At 39.9% G+C, this 17,194-nt stretch overlaps 1 protein-coding gene across 8 annotated transcripts in view; it reads right to left on the reverse strand.

Moving 5' to 3' along the window:
* Positions 1-17,194, reverse strand: part of fbrsl1 (fibrosin-like 1) — a 228,393-nt gene that overhangs the window by 169,158 nt on the left and 42,041 nt on the right. For all 8 annotated transcript variants that reach the window (XM_049763971.2, XM_049763970.2, XM_049763969.2 and 5 more), the window contains exon 2: positions 7,276-7,494. In XM_049763971.2, the coding sequence (XP_049619928.1) occupies positions 7,276-7,494 (219 nt within the window). The remainder of the gene's footprint in view (positions 1-7,275; positions 7,495-17,194) is intronic.

The raw sequence follows: 17,194 nt of genomic DNA on the forward strand, positions 1-17,194 counted from the left end.
ATGTTTTTCCGAGTGGGAACAGCGACCCCCAATGGACGATATTGGGCAACTTGGTAAAAGGCTAAGCATTATAACTCAGCAACACATTGCATGTGAGATGTGCGGTTTACAAGCAGCAGGGGTCAGTATTGTACCATGGCAAATCTGTTTTAACAAAGAACAGTAGCTGCAAAGGATCACATCTGTCTCTGTGACACATCTAATCCCATTTAATCCGTCTGAGTTAATGTCCAGTTTTGCTGGTTGCAATGCCCCTCTAGACACAGGGTTACTAAAACAAGGGCAGGAGCCACAGCAGATCCAATTAATGTGAGAGTCAAATAGGCTGAAGTGGCAAAGATGACACTTACATGGTTAGATGCTGCCTTACATGTGATAATTTCATCACAGCAAGAAAGGCACTGGCACAGAGAAAGTGAATGTTTAAATAAACAAACACACAGTGAGTGTGAGTAAGCAATGTGCAAAGATGTTGAACAGCCACACTCGTGCAAAAACACATTTGTCAAACCAAGCGGCAATTAAAAGCTGATAATTGAAGCGCTAATTACCTTAAACAAATTGATGCAGATCTAACAAGGAGAAAATCGGGTTTCCCAAATGATGGTGGAGAGCAAAACAAAGTGTGAAACAGCACATCTGCAAACAACAGCTGTGACACTGTGACATCTATCAAAATTGCCTAGTATCAAGTTTTGAATGGCTGGTCTGTCAATGTTTTTCCATTTAAAAAAAAAAAAAGAAAAGACAGAAAAGAAAATCAAGTATGTATTGGGAGTTACATGGCAGATTTTTTCAAATCGACATTGCTGCGATGAAAGCCAGGTCGATATCGACTCATCTCTGGTGATGTCATTGATTTTTCTTTTCACACATTAGAGAATGAAAGAATGCTTGGCAATATAGTCACTGAGAATAAACATCTTATAAACAAAATTGATAGAGAATAGCTAGTATATAACAAGGGCTGGGTTAATACCCACCCACTGTTGTGTAATGTTTGCATAATTTGGCCAAACGGGGAAACCCGTCCTAGTCTTGAGCCCACCGTAGCAATAACCCTCACATGGTGGGGATTTACCACGTTTGCAAATAATCATTAACATCTATGGGCAGTAGAATAATTTCCTGCTTTCCTTGGAGTTTGATATTCCAGGTCAAAACGTTTTTGACGTTTAAATAACATTCAGGCCTATTGTTTTTGTAAAAATTAATATTAATAGTCTTCTCCGTAAAGACTCTCATTTTGGAGGAACTAAACGTGAAAGCAACCTCACCAAATTTTGTACAAAACAAATGAATATTTTAAAGTGGCCATACACGAATGCAAAAAAAAAAGTCTGTAGCGCCCCCTTAGATTGGTTTATCGGAGCCCTGTCCCGGTCCGATGAAAACTGTAAGTTAGCAAGTGAGTTATGAGTATTTGAGTAATTTTGGCCCATTTTTCACACCAACAGGGGGTCATACTTTGGCTTCCTTCTCCTACTCGGTTGACCTGATTGACTTCAAACATCGGCTTACTTGCTACCGCCTGGTGTGCTTTTTGCAGGCAACCGACACGCTGCTTTTGAAAACGGCTATATTTGCATGTTTTTCTGCTTTAAGACATTCTCTATGAAATTGATGCTGTCATTTCCCTCAGTGCAAATCACAACATTTGGCAACCATTTTAATGATCTGTAGTGGACTTTGTGCATGGATGTTTTTGATAAAAACTCCAGAGAATAAAACATGAGCTCATTTGTACTGCAGCCTGAACTGTGATAACCAGCTCTTGAGAGAGCCTTTGTAGGCACCTCTGATACTTAACATTACACAACGCACATTATTCTGTGCTGCACCACAATGATCATGTAAATCATGAGGCTTGATTTTAATGAAGAGTCTCTCCCCGCTGTCTTCTCTTATTAAATGTCTACCGGGGGCAGTATACGTATCTGTTGCTATAGTTACATATTTTGCACCTGATACAAAACTAGGATATGATGTAGCCCGGGTGGTTTCACTTTTAATAAATTAGGTAAATAAAGAAAGTAATCACAAGGACCTGCCAGCCAAGCACAAAGAAATAATGTCTCCACACATACTACATATATTATGGCTAACACCTCCCCACTGCGGGCAAAGTCTCATAGCCACAGAAAAATATGCATCTGATGTAAGTATAGGATTGAAATCACGATAAAAATAATATTGGCAATCTGTTCGTCACGTATCCTGGAGAATTCTGTTTCTCAATCTAATGCCAGCATGGTGTGCTCGCTATCGAGCATGACCATGGATCTCTGCTAATTTAATGTTCCCGAGCTTATTCATCCCTTGAGCTTTTGCTCTGAGCTAGCGCTGAAATATCTCAATGATTATGGCTAGTTGTCTGTGACACTGTAGATGTGTGCGTGTGTGTGGATCAAGTGCCTTGCATGTCTTTTCATTAATCACTGCTCTCTGTTCCATGCAGTATTCACCCGAAGAAGCACAGCAGGCACAGATATTGTCTGACTTCAACAGTTTTTTTGTCCTGCTTAATTGATGTATCTTTGTCTTTCTTCCCATCTCCCACAGTCTTGTGTCTATGAGCCTGAAGGACAATACTGTAATAAAATTCATAGACACTATTTCTGGCGTATGAATGTTATTTGAGTCGCAATTTCTTGTCACATTAAATTTCCAGAAGAAAAAAATGTTGAACTTAAAACAGGACAAGTTGGTCTCTCTTTACAGATGTAACAGCTTTCTCTGTTCTGTGAAGAAAGTCACTCATATTGCATGAGAGTATGATGGCAAGTGGTCTATTTTCTAGTTTAACCTAAAGGATTCATATTGGATTATATTGATGATATTGGATATAAGATTGATGCAGTTGCCATACATTTGGAAGCATACAATTTTCAAAAATGTCTAGGTAATATATAGTCAGAAAAAAGTAAGACTTCCAGAAACTGCAGGGAGCCTCCAAAGATTGTACAATTAATAACCATGGTAAAACCCCCTGTGATATTAGAGAATTTTCGAGGAGTTTAAATTGCCACTTCTCCCAGAAAGGAAAAAAAGAAAATTTGTCATAGTTGTGCAAAAGGGCAGCTTGACAGTTCGGACTGTACTCTTACAACTGGCATTTGATTGCGGTAAAAAAAAAAATCTAAATCATATATTCAACAAATTAACTGACTCATGCAGGTGAAATTTGAGTCACGCTTTCTCTCCAGCACAGCCTCCGCCCCAACTACTGACATGCTCTCCCTATTATTGTGTCTTCTAATAACGCTCTTAGTTAAATTGCAGTTCAATCCTTGTGCTACAAAAGTGCAGGCCTCCTTTATGAGGTTACCACTTACAGGCTTTTCAAGCCCGTAATTAAATCAAGGAGGTGAAATTTGCAGGTGATCTAATAGTAGGTGCATCGCAAGATATTGTTTTAATTCCTTTATGAGAGCCGCAGGCCATTTGACCTGGAGGGATTGAATGAAAAATAATTCATGACTTTCAGTCTCATACGCATGTGGAATTAAAGGCTCTGAGCTACAACAGGCCAAATAATGTAAAAACATCACAGGGCCAATATACACAAATCACGTCGTAAACAGTGATGCGATAGCGCTTATTCCGAGCCTTGAGAAACTCGGTACGATTGTAAAACCACAATAATATAGTAATCCAGGGTAATCATTAAATCTAATGTTTACAGGTGGCATACTAAAATGTTGGCAAATTTACAGAAAACACGATGCTACAAAAGAATTACAATACTCTTTGTTCAGAGAAGATTCCAAGTTTGCAGTTGGTAATAACTTGGTGTGGTACTGATCAGTGTAATTTCTCTGAGACATTTTCTCAAGAGCAAATACTGGTACTGCACATACATACTAATAAATAAACATTGTTACATGAATTATAGATTAATTAAAACAGGTTACTATTTTATTTTTGCAAAAATATATTGAATATTCAGTACAAAAGCACACTCAGTGAGCAAGCTTATTTCTCAGAAAATCAATAACAAAACATTATGAAGAAAGCATCTCTCCTGCTGTTTTATTAAACAGTACAGGAATTATAGTATCTACTGGTTATCTGACAGCAATATCTTTACTGTACAGCTATGGATATAAAATACAGTTATCAAGGCTTAGTTTAGTGAAAATGACTCATGGTGCAGATTGACTTGATCAACAAGTGAAATGGGCTACAGGCAGATGAATGTGGCTACAAATTGTCTCTGAGTATCCTGAGCTGAGCTGCACCCACTCAGGCGCCATGCCAAGCAACAGCACGCCTCGCAGTATCAGTCATCCTGATCACACTCCCCAACTGCCAATGGCCACTAGTGCTCTTGCATTCATCATAGCTCTCAAGCCACCCCTTTTTGTCCACAGGCTGAACTTGTAGTGAGAGGTTTGCCCGAGGGAGGGTTGGAATAATAGAGTATGGTGTCTGGAGGGTTTTCAAATGTAACATTGTTAACGTGGGGCAGCGTGTGTGTAGCGTAGCACTAATGGACAACAGTGGTGTGTGTGTGTGTGTGCGTGCGTGTGTGTGTGCTTATGCGGGTCAGCGTTATGTGTTATTCATAGCTCGAATGAAGCGTGTTGAAGGTCAAAGGCATGACGCTGAGTATCCTGCAAGCATCTTTTTACAGCAAACATAAAGCATTACTATTACATCAATTCAGTGCTGGAATCCAAATTAAGCTTTGGTCACATCTATTTACAAGGCATGCATTCAAAAGGTATTATCCCTAAAAATGCCTATTACAAATGACTGTGATTGGATGTTAGCATGCAGGGTGCATGATGCAGCTCGCCGGCCTGAGTTAGACTGACTGTGACAATACCTACAGCAATACCTGACTTGGATGTAGCACAAATCCCCCCAAAATTAAAGATGAAATTAAAGCACATCTGTTTCCTTTCAGAAGAAATCTAGTGTGCTGGTGTTTATAGTCAAAAAGATGACAATTGTGCATCTTCAAGGCCTGTGAATAACGAGTTGAGCTCATTCACACAATTATCATGAGATTGAGAGTAATAATACAGATAATGATTCCTCTCTCCATATTAAATATGAATTATGACACAACCCAGTCTATGTGCACATCTCATCTATGGCAAGAGCTGGATGTCCTGACAAGAATGTTTTCTATGATTTAAAATGCACTGTACAGATAGATGTGATTTAGTCATTGCAGTCTATTTGATCTTTCCGAGAGCCACAATTCTGTCAGCTTGATATGTCTATTTAGTACAGGGGTGTCAAATTAATTTTTGTCGCGGGCCCTATCATAGTTTTCTTCGGAGGGCCATTATGATTGTCAAAGCCTTATATTGTATACAGTACACAACAAACTGATGAATAATTAGCTTTAAAATCAGAGTAGTAAAAACTGTTAAAATATTTAAAAAAACAAATAGAATTAAAAATTGCTAGCAATAACTAAATTTTTAATTTAGTATTGACACATGAAGTCGATGCACAATTTGTCTTCGCGGGCCACATAAAATGATGTGGCCGTATTTGCCCACCGGGCCTTGAGTTTGACACCTTTGACTTAGGACAAACTAAATATTGCAGCCAAACCAATTTGCAGTCATGTTAACTTCCCCTGGGACTGTACGAGATATTTTTATCTGAGGAAGAGGCTCAGAGTCTACATTATTAGTTGTTTTACTTTGTTGGCTTTTTCTGCTCTAATTCCCCTCCTCCTCAATAGAACGTTGGTGGATAATGGTCTCAGACAGGAACTTGAAAACATCCGTCCATTTAAACAAGTTGTTAACAGTGACAAGCTATCTCTCACGGGAACAGTGACAGGGCCTTTCTGCATAAACACACTTCAGCAGTCAATAGTGGTGGGAGAAACAATCCATTCTTAGATGCATTGCGATGCAGATTATGAATTCCATTTTACCTACGCAAGGGCCGTGGGCGTGCTGGAGCCTATACCAACTGTCTTGAAATTACAATTATGAAAACAAATTAAACTTTCAATTAGTAAATAATGTAAGATTTAAAGAAAAAAAAATAATGTCTGGGGCTTTATTCCATTCTGAAAAGGTCCTAAGTATGAAACCAGACAAACTGTTTTCCCTCGCCCGGATATAGGTCACTGGTGACCCCAACTTTGGAGCCAGTTTGGTGATTGACTTTGTGGTCGCTTAATCGGATCATGCCAGTGAAGAAAAAGGGGATGGATGGATGGATGGATGGATGGATGGATGGATGGATGGATGGGTGGATGGGTGGATGGGTGGATGGGTGGATGGGTGGATGGGTGGATGGGTGGGTGGGTGGGTGGGTGGATGGATGGATGGATGGATGGATGGATGGATGGATGGATGGATGGATGGATGGATGGATGGATGGATGGATGGATGGATGGATGGATGGATGGATGATGATGATGATGATGATGATGATGATGGATGGATGGATGGATGGATGGATGGATGGATGGATGGATGGATGGATGGATGGATGGATGGATGGATGGATGGATGGATGGATGGATGGATGGATGGATGGATGGATGGATGGATGGATGGATGGATGGATAAAAATAAAATGTGATGGCATGTGGGAATATACTGATTGACTGGGTAAATAAAGGTTAAATAAATAAAAAAAAAAACTTGCAGTTGGTACATGAGCAGAACAGCACATAAGCTATTCAGTTAACTTTGGGTGACTGAAAATGTGCATCTAGGTGTGTGTTCTGCTCCTCCTTGTAGGTTCTCTTGCAAAACGAATACATATTGACGTCAATCAACTGCATCATGTGATGCAAAACCAAACCCATCCACACTCCAAGTCTGACAATATTTATCTCATCTCATGTCTGGTTTGGGCTCCAATAGGTGACTTCCTTGCATATCAGCGACATCACAGCAATACGAACGCATGAACACAATGATGCAAAGAATAACATTCACTGGTGATCACCTTGCCAAGCCCCGCCAAGAAATTTCATGTTTACTTGATAGTAAAATAGCCTAAAGCATGTTATCCTAACATGTGACCAAATTAAAAGTCTCCCTATAAATTTGGGAAAGGCTGGCCTCAAAGGGACAAAGCCGTGTCGTGGGGTAGGACGTTATCTAAAGAGACTTATTAGTAGTAGCATTAACTTAGTCTGAAACAATCTGGTTTTGGGACAAGATTTGGGGACCATACGGTGACTAGTTCACATGAAAAATACCTTCCCTGTTGTAACGTATGTAGTGCAGAACCGCCAAGTTTTTGCAAATGCCCACGTAAAAATCTGAAGAAGAGGACACTGACCATTTTGTTCTTCTTGGAATATGTTTTTTTGAGCAGCCTCTCGTTCATCCTCTCCTGCTCTCGCTGTGCATGATGAAAAAATCTATTCTCCAGTGGATCGACAATGGGCTGAACATTCTCTTCTTCCTCTTCCACCTCCTCATCTTCCTTGGGCCGTTTCACGACCCTTTTCTCCTTCCACCGCTCCTTCTCTTGTGTTTTCAGAAGGCCCGTTTTCTTCTGGGGAAAAAAAGACGGAAAGCACATTAGTAACCTTGATACAATAACAATGCCGTGTGAGGACATGACCTTTTCAAAAAATCATTCAGCTAGAGAATGATTCGGATAATTCAAACTGGGCAGAGACCACATGTTCCAATGACTATAATTGTTATCTCGGTATATCAAAGTAAATATTTCATTCAAGTGTGCATTTGTAATGTGTCGCTCACAATCGTGTGTGATGAGTTCATCAAATTAAGTTTATTCAGCCATTACATAAATTCAATGTGAATTCAATGAACCGGAATAACTACTGTACATTGCAGGAACCTTATACGATCCGAAGAGGAATAAAGACAATGATAACAGCAGTAAGAAAGTTAACAACAGTAAAACGGCAAGCTGCAAACAGTCCGACTTAGTATTTGCTTCAACAAAGCAAGAAAACACTTGAGCAGAAAGCTACCATAATCAGTATCTCTCTAAAGTCATGGTTAATCCTGTCAACAGCAGAACAATGCTTTACTGGAGCCATAATCACTTTATGGCTGTGATATAATGAGCTTATGATATGAACTGAAAGTCTGCTTCTTACACACTACAAAAATACACTCGCGCTACACTTACACTGACTGTGACCAAGCCAGTTCCCTTAACTAATCATTCCTTTCACGCATCAGTCATGGCCTGCTTAGAAATGCCGTTTGTTTATTGGAATTCAAACACTATTTGTAACAGTCGGGTGTCTTACATGATAGTTTTCCCCTCAAACTCACCCCCTGAAATATTGTTAGTCGTGATTGGTCTAATTATCTTCATCTAGCAGGCTATGATGTGTCAAGCTGTCATTGTTGTTTTCCGTGGAGTAAAAGTGCAATGTATCATACTGAGAGTTTGCCACTCTTATTTTGTCAATTAGGGTAACTACAAATATGACTACAACAATACATACTGTATATTTTTTAAATGTATACAATTCCAAATAGGAATGAACATTTTTTTACCCCATAGGTGGATCCTCTACCAGGAATTTAGTTCTACACAAATATTTAAACATGTGGTCACTGATGATCTTATGCATATGGATAACATCTCTCCCGAATATCAGAGCAGCAATTCAAAAATCACTCTGGTTGCCATTAATGTAATTTGGCTCTTACAGAGAATTGAGTCGAGAGCAAAATGGAAACCACTTGTGACCCTCAGACTTAAGCTCATCGTGTAATGACCTACATTATTCATTCAGAAAGGCTGAGAGCAAAGTAACAAAGCTTTACCACAAGCAATTATTGTGTTTCTAAGGAAAGGGTGTCATGCATTACAGACCTATATTAATTATAAGTGATCATACGCTAATCATTCCAGTTTTACATCATCTATATAAATAAGCAACATTATTACATGCATATTCTGAATTATTCATGTGTACCACTCACCCCACACACCACATTCCAGTGCACTTCTAATGCCCGCATAAGACCATAGAGAAGCAATAATGTACAATGAGTCAGTTCCTATCTGATGTGTTCAGGCAGAACAAAATAGCACTTTATATGGAAGACAGGGTGCTAGATTATGGTCAAAGAGAATTATTATTATATGAGCAGGAGGAGGTACACTCCAGCAGCATCATCTATTCATTGTCAGTACCACTGAACTTGTTCAGGGTGACAGGGAAGCTGCAGTCTCTTCGAGCTGGCAAGGTACGCCATGGACTGATTGGCAGTCAATCACAGGACTGACACATAGAGATAGACAACCATTCACACTCAGATCCACACCAGTGGGCAATTTAGAGTTGTCAACAAACCTAACATAGTGCATATATATTTTATGACTGCAGGAAAATGTCAGAAAAATTGACAAAACACACGCACACACGCATGCACGCACGCACACACACACGCACACACACACACACACACACGCGTACATAACATAAAAAACAACACAACATAAAAAAAAGAACATACAAACGGCACAAACTTACAAGGCCAGAGTAGACTTTTCAGGGCCCTATTTTGCTTCCCAGGCGCAAGACTAGCGCAAAGTACCGTATTTTCTGCACTATAAGGCACACCGGACTATAAGGCGCACCTTCAATGAATGGCCCATTTTAAAACTTTGTCCATATACAAAGCGCACCAGATTATAAGGCGCACCTTCAACGAATGGCCCATTTTAAAACTTTGTCCATATATAAGATATATACATTTGGCCAGCGGGCCGGACTTTGGACACGCCTGCTGTAGTGGCTCAATATTGGTCCATATATATAAGGCACACCTGATTACAAGGCGCACTGTCGGCTTTTGAGAAATTTGGAGGTTTTTAGGTGCGCCTTATAGTGCAGAAAATATGGTAGTGTAAATGCGGGCACGAGTGGCATTTTCTTTATTTTGGTACTTTGCTGGACTTTGCGCTGGTAGAATCGGCCGTTTGAAACTTTGTAAAATGGATGGAAGGAAGTAGTTTTATCCTAACCAATTTGTGTGGTGTGCCTCATTTTCATCAAAGTCAGGGTGTGAACTAATTGCATCCCTATAGCATGCACAACAGAAGAGACAACGTTACTCTCAACACAGTATTTAGTAAATGTGGTCCACCACAAGTGTCCACTTCTGCTTCATGGTGCAAGTGGGATTAAATTAAAATAAAATGTAAAGTCAATACTGTTACTCAAAACAATTTGGCAGATTCATGAACAATTGTGAGTCTCCCTTAGTCGATCTCAATTCAGGCGATGGCAGATTGGGTTAACAAACAGATGAGGGGGACAAGAAAAAGTAGATAAGGAGAGGGTACAAAAGACCTCTCAACTACTTTAACCTAATTATGTTGCTCTGGCAACAGTACAGGAGATCACTCTGGCTGAAGAAAGACAAAAAAAACACCAAAAAATCTGCAAAGATTCCATAAAGGCAACAAAAGGATGTAAGACTATTTGTGGCTTTACCATTGCTGGCGACTTCATGTCCACAGTGCAGAACCAGCTCAGAAAAAATAAGCTTAGAGCTTTCTGCAAAGAGGAATGTCAACAGCACTGAAGTTATTTGCAAGGATTGTTCACGAGGCATGAAAAAAGCATCAGCCAGAAGAATCTAAAAAATGAGCCTAGTGTAAGGAAAACAAAGTGAATATAAATTCCCCTTTTGGGAGAAATGTGTTTTACATCAATTTTTGCACAATTCAAATTAAGTTGAATAAATAGTGAGTGTAAATTTGGGTTACGCTCCCTAATGGCACATAATAGTGCCTGTAGAAAGCAATGCGCTTTTAGCATGTAGCACATTTTCTGACGTAAGCCATTATTCAAGTCACATGCTGCAATCAGCACATCTCTCTCACATTAAAGGAGATGTGTTATGCCAATTTTCCTCACACTGAAACAGTTGCCACATGTCTTGTAACATGTGTCTGAATCAAGGATTACATCATAATCATCATTTCAAACAGCCCTGTTTAGAGCAGTAATTTTTGGTCAGGGTAACCACTGCTTACCCCCACCACCACCCTTCTATTGTCCAGCGTGAGTTTGGCTTTGCATTACCATGATGGCGCCTGATAAACAGCACAGCAAAATTTGGACTTGCACTTAGAGCAAGAGGGGACTCCTGCAAATCACAGATTAAACAAGATGTTACTGAATGGTTAGGAAAGAACTTTATACAGTATTGCTCTGTGGTTCTTTCTCACGGTCAAGTTCACATGGTGGCTACCGTATTTTCCAGACTATAAGTTGCTCCGGAGTACAAGTCGCACCAGCCATAAAATGCATAATAAAGAAAAAAAAATCATGTATAAGTTGCAGTGGAGTATGTCACATTTTTGGGGGAAATGTATTTGATAAAATCCAACACCGAGAACAGATGTTGACTTGAAAGGCAATTTAAAATAAAAATAAAATAGAGGCAACAACAGGCTGAATAATTGTACGGTATGCTAACATTACCTGACACATAAACAATGAGCTGAGAACGTGCCTGGCATGTTAACATATTAAGACTTACTCAAATAACTATAGCATAAATAACATGCTAACAAGTTGACCAAACCATCCGTGTCACTCCAAATCACTAAATCCAATGAAATCTTTATCCTCTGTGTCACTTTTAAACAACTCCGCTAACACCGGATGTAGACAATGCGGCTCTTCCTCTTTTATGTCGCTTATGTCAGACTCATCGTCAGTTGCAGTTCCAATTGTTCTACAGGCCTAGAGCGCCCTCTTGCGGTTTTGTGTGAATATAACATGTGTAATGATATAATAATGTGTTAATAATTCCGCGCATAAGTTGCTCCTGAGTATAAGTCGCACCCCTGGCCAAACTATGAAAAAAAAAAAGTGACGTATAGTCCAGAAAATAGGGTACATACTTATGACTGGTACCATATGGCATTGTATAATGTGTGTGATAATTATCAGAATCTAAGACTAAGAGCAAAAATTGGGCCTGGGGATGAATTGTTAAAAACTGGGGTATCAATAAACTTCACCATTTAGGGTTCGGTGAACGGTGTTGCTGGAATTAGTCAAATCAATTTTCAGTGTATTTAGGCTGTATGAGCTATAGGCTATATGTTTTGCAACTTATACTTCTCTGATCTCGTTTTTAAACTGCAATGAAATGATTTATATTTGTGTAAGATGCATTTTCACAATCGGAGGCGAGCCATCTCAGTCATGCACGAGAGGCACATCATGGACATTCCTTTAAAGTTTTTATATTCTTCATTTATATTCAGCATCACAAAAAGGAGGCAACTCAGAAACAGACACTTTTCTCCTCTACATGCAAAAATTTAAAGAGTGAACTTTTTCAAATACTCAACAAAATGATAGCATTCGCTCTGCAATATTGCAGCACTGAAAATAAAGCACTGAAAGGGGATATATGACAACAGAGTAAGAAATGTGTTACCAGTAGCAACAGAACAGCAAAGCCTACTTGTGTAACTCAATTACGATACAAGGCGCATGTTGTTTCTAGTCATATGAGAGTTTTCATTATAAGAAATCCCCACTGTGACACAACACAATGGCAAACAGCAACAGTGTCTCAAGGGATACACTTCAGCACATCAGAGTTTTAGGGAATTTAATAGCAGAGAAAATGCAACTGACTTTAGTCTTCCATCACCACTGACACTTTTTAGATGTCTGAAGAGTAAGTACATGGATTTATTGCTCGCTTGTCAGACTGATTGTGTACACATTACAGCAGCTCAGGGACTTGTCATGTTTTTAGACAGGATTGATTTTTATCATGCCGTCCCAGCCAAGCACACAAGCACGTAGACACCAAAGCAGACTTTTACCAGCGGATGCTGCTGTCAGGTGCATCAAACAACCCTTTGATTAAGACACTCATTACCCCTCCTCCCTGTCTCACTCAAAGCACATAATCAGTGGCTTACACCAGCGAGAGAGAGAAAAAAAAAAAACACATTGTGTGTCAAAAGGCTTATCAGCCTGTGAACAAGAGAAGGCAGACATTTCGTCAGTGATCAATGTTGAATAATGGGCCTGCAAGAAGATTAAATGAAGTACATCCTTTTTAACTTTTGTTAATCAATGCCGTATATGTTCCTGTTCATTTGACTTTACAAGTAAGGGTGTCTGTGAGTGGATGCTTATTTAATCAATAATATAGTTACTTGCAATGCATTATGCAGGAGTGACGAAAGAAGCAAGATGATTAAACTGTGTTTGACTAATTTGATTATTTATATAACTGGCTGTAGAAACAGATAACTTATTGTGGTGTCATGAACTGTTTCGCATTTTATTGTTGAGTGTTGCTGTAGTCAGAGAAGTACTTCGGAGTACTGTAATGTACGAGCCCGTAAACGCTCCACTTGCTCGTGAAGTGACGTTACAACCACAGTAGCGATTTCCCCTAAGCCTCTGTTAAAAGTGATCAGTAGTACTTGACCACAAAATAATTAGCGTGAATTACACATATTGCATATGACACAAATACTCCAACTTCAAATAACAATAAAGTTAAAGCAAAAGTCCCAATGACCGTCACACACATCTGGGTGTGGTGAAATTTGTCCCCTGCATTTAACCCATCCCTGTGTGATTTTGATCCACCCCCTGGGGGAAAGGGGAGCAGTGAGCAGCAGCAGTGCCGTGCTCGGGCATCATTTGGTGATCTAACCCCCCAATTCCAACCCTTAATGCTGAGTGCCAAGCAGGGAGGCAATGGGTCCCATTTTTATAGTCTTTGGTATGACCCGGCCGGGGTTTGAACCCACAACCTTCCAGTCTCAGGGGGGACACTCTACCACTAGCCCACTGAGCTGGTCCTAAACAATAACATATGAGATAACACAATATTGACTAGGCTAACGTCAACTCAATGCGCTTGCAACATTGAATCATAACGTGTTGCTTCTTGCCAGACCTTGGCATAGCCATAGCAAACATACTACATATACTATTAACTAGAGATGAAAATGACTAGTTATTACATATAGTATAAGCTAACCATAGGTTTTAGAATTTGTTTGAAGTCTGAGTCGCACACCCTCGACACCACTTCATAATAAACTCACTGATCTGATTTATTCCCTCCATTCCTCTACAAAAAAATCATTTTTGTCCACAGTTTAAACAAGGCCCTCCATGGAGACAGATTGCGGTGAGTAGAAAGACATTGTGACCAATATGTCCTGTGAACCTGCCACCCACTGTCACAAGAGGCCCCCTGCTTGCTACTGGGCCCACACACCGCAGCCCAAAATACAGTCGGGTGTCATTTCGAACGGCTTTCTTCACACGCACACACTCTCCAGGGAGAGGAAGTGTTGCCTTGGCAACTCTTATCCCTACTGATGGTGACTAACATACATTTCAATAAAAACAATCAGTTCCACATATTTCCAAACTGACTGAATTTTGTCAGGAAAATGAGACAGCAGAGACGGAAATTGCACATATGAAGAGTGCAATTTAGATTTTTATTTTTCCTTGCATTATTTAATTTTCTGTCAGTTTGACAGACATTGTAATTTCTGTTCACTGAAACACCAAATGAAAAAATAAGATCCTTTCTTAATATTTACAAAGGGTAACAGAAGTGTTTGATTTTTAGCTGAGGAAGGTCTAAATCGACTCAGACAACTGAAGAATTTCAGCCACAGTCAAAGAAGAGGCAAAATTATTTGGAAATGGTCCTGTGTCCATCTAAAGAAAATACCTTCTCTTCTTCACAAATCTGTGTATGATCCTGTCTAAGGAAAACAGGTCAAACATAGTTACTTGAGGCCTCTCCAAATATATTGTGAAATCTTTACTCCTAAGTAGAAAATACTACCATACACCCTACAAACATATTTAGTTTTGTAATTGTCTCAGTTACATCTGTTTGGTCTTTTAATCCCTAAAAACTATAAATGTCACAGCATTCTTTTATACGTATGTCATTCATCACAGGATTTATAGGACTAATGGTTGTAACTAGAAATATAAAAGAATCACTTGCAGTATTTGTGTCATGTTCTTTCAGTATACATCTTTGACCGAATTTAAAGAGAAAAAGCCCCTCTCTGAGTAATCCAGGTATGAACTTTAAAAATTAATCATTCCACCAGCTAGTACACTCATGTACAATTAGTCATAAGAAAATCAGAGTCAGAAAACAGGGAAGAAATGTGAATTTAAACATTTCCAGGTAAGACGTACTTAACAGGATCAATTTGTACAAGAAACATAAAAACAATGACCAACATGGGGAGACAGTGGAAGCAGGCCTGTCGGCATTCGCGATTATGGCTCTCTGAGATCTTTAATGGAAAGAGAACACAGGGGAGGAGAAGAAAGAAAAACATTGCGGCTCTAACTACTCTCCTTGATTTGAGTCTATAAAAACGCCTCAGCACAGACAGCATACATCACGGTAATTGCAGTGGTCTGCATGCTTTTTTATCAAATTCAATTTCAGTTCAATTGAATTCACTTTTATTTACAGTATGTAATGTTGCATCAAATAACTACGGAACTATTCTTAGGCTCAGTACAACCTCTCTAGAATCCCTTGCTGCCTTTATCAACAGATCAAGTCAAATCACACATGAGAAAACAATAGGTGAAAATCTCGAAAAAAAAAACTTCAAGCCGACCCACACTTCAGTGCAGAGTGGCCATCTGCCACTACTAACTGGGTTGAGATAAATAGAAAGGGAGAACGAGCAACATTTCTCATACCGCAATTGACGGAACAAAATTTTCCAACGCATTTCCAAATTCCCGTGAGAGTTTCTCTGAGAGGCAAGAAATCATGTAGAGGGTGGTTTATATCATAGACGGAACATCTTGTAAAACATCTGTTCGACTGCATTCCACAATTGGTGCGTACATATTTATTGTGGTCCCAAAACTCTCACATTACTCAACTATAATAATGTTACAGACACAATGTTGAGAATCTTGTTATATTAAATTGTGACAGCCTAAATGTAATATATTAATAGAATGCGTTACTTTTCTAACAGCAGTCATGTGACTTTTATTACGCGTTACCCGCAAAATGAGAGTTGATCATATTCATCCAGTATTTACAAAACACAAACAGGAAGAAGATTATAGTAGACATCATCGCAAATATCATCTGGCTGGTTATGCTCCTTGACCAGAGTGCTTTTTGGAAAACAACAGGTCAAACAGTAAAACAATTACCCTGGCAACTCATCAACCAGAGGCCAACAGCAATACAATTACCGCCAGGTAGTGACATACAAGTGAACAGAGTGTTTGGCTCTGCATGTAACACTGCTTGCAGTATAATTGTGCCCTGCCGAGTGCACTCTAATCCTGTGTTTAACAGGTACAGTAGCGGATGGGATGAGAGAGTGGGGGGAAAAAAGAGAAAGGTATTGCCAAAGGCCTCAAAATGGAGCCATTTCATCAGGCGGGAGAGAGAGAAACATTCAAAGGGTGTCAAGAGGAAAGAGATGTCTGCAGTCAAGGCTGGCAATGCAACCACCTGACAACTCATTCTAGAGGGATAGGCAGAGACTAAGAGCCTGATTCTGTCACAAACTGGATCTTGAGCAGGCCGCACGTGCAGTTTGTTACAGTTAGTTACCGTATTTTCCGCACTATAAGCCACACCGGATTATAAGGCGCACCTTCATTGAATGGCCCATTTTAAAACTTTGTCCATATATAAGGCACACCGGATTATAAGGCGCACCTTCAATGAATGGCCCATTTTAAAACTTTGTCCATACATAAGATATATACATTTGGCCCGCGGGCCGGAGTTTGAACACACCTGCTGTAGTGGCTCAATATTGGTCCATGTATAAGGCGCACCTGATTATAAGGCGCACTGTCGGCTTTTGAGCAAATTGGAGGTTTTTAGGTGTGCCTTACAGTGCGGAAAATACGGTAATCAATTTAGCATTTTTGGATCTTTGCCCATCCATCCATCCATCCATCCATCCATCCATCCATCCATCCATCCATCCATCCATCCATCCATCCATCCATCCATCCATCCATCCATCCATCCATCTTCTGTACCGCTTGTTCCCACAGGGGTCGCGGGTGTGCGGGAGCCTATCCCAGCAGTCATTGGGCAGTAGGCGGGGGACACCCTGAACTGGTTACCAGCCCATCGCAGGGCACACAGAGATAAAAAAAGAAACATCCGCACTTGCGCTCACACATACGGGCAATTTGGAGTGCTCAATCAGCATACCGTGC

Source organism: Syngnathus scovelli, chromosome 3 (genome assembly GCF_024217435.2).
Source record: "Syngnathus scovelli strain Florida chromosome 3, RoL_Ssco_1.2, whole genome shotgun sequence".
Classification (NCBI taxonomy): Eukaryota; Metazoa; Chordata; class Actinopteri; order Syngnathiformes; family Syngnathidae; genus Syngnathus; species Syngnathus scovelli.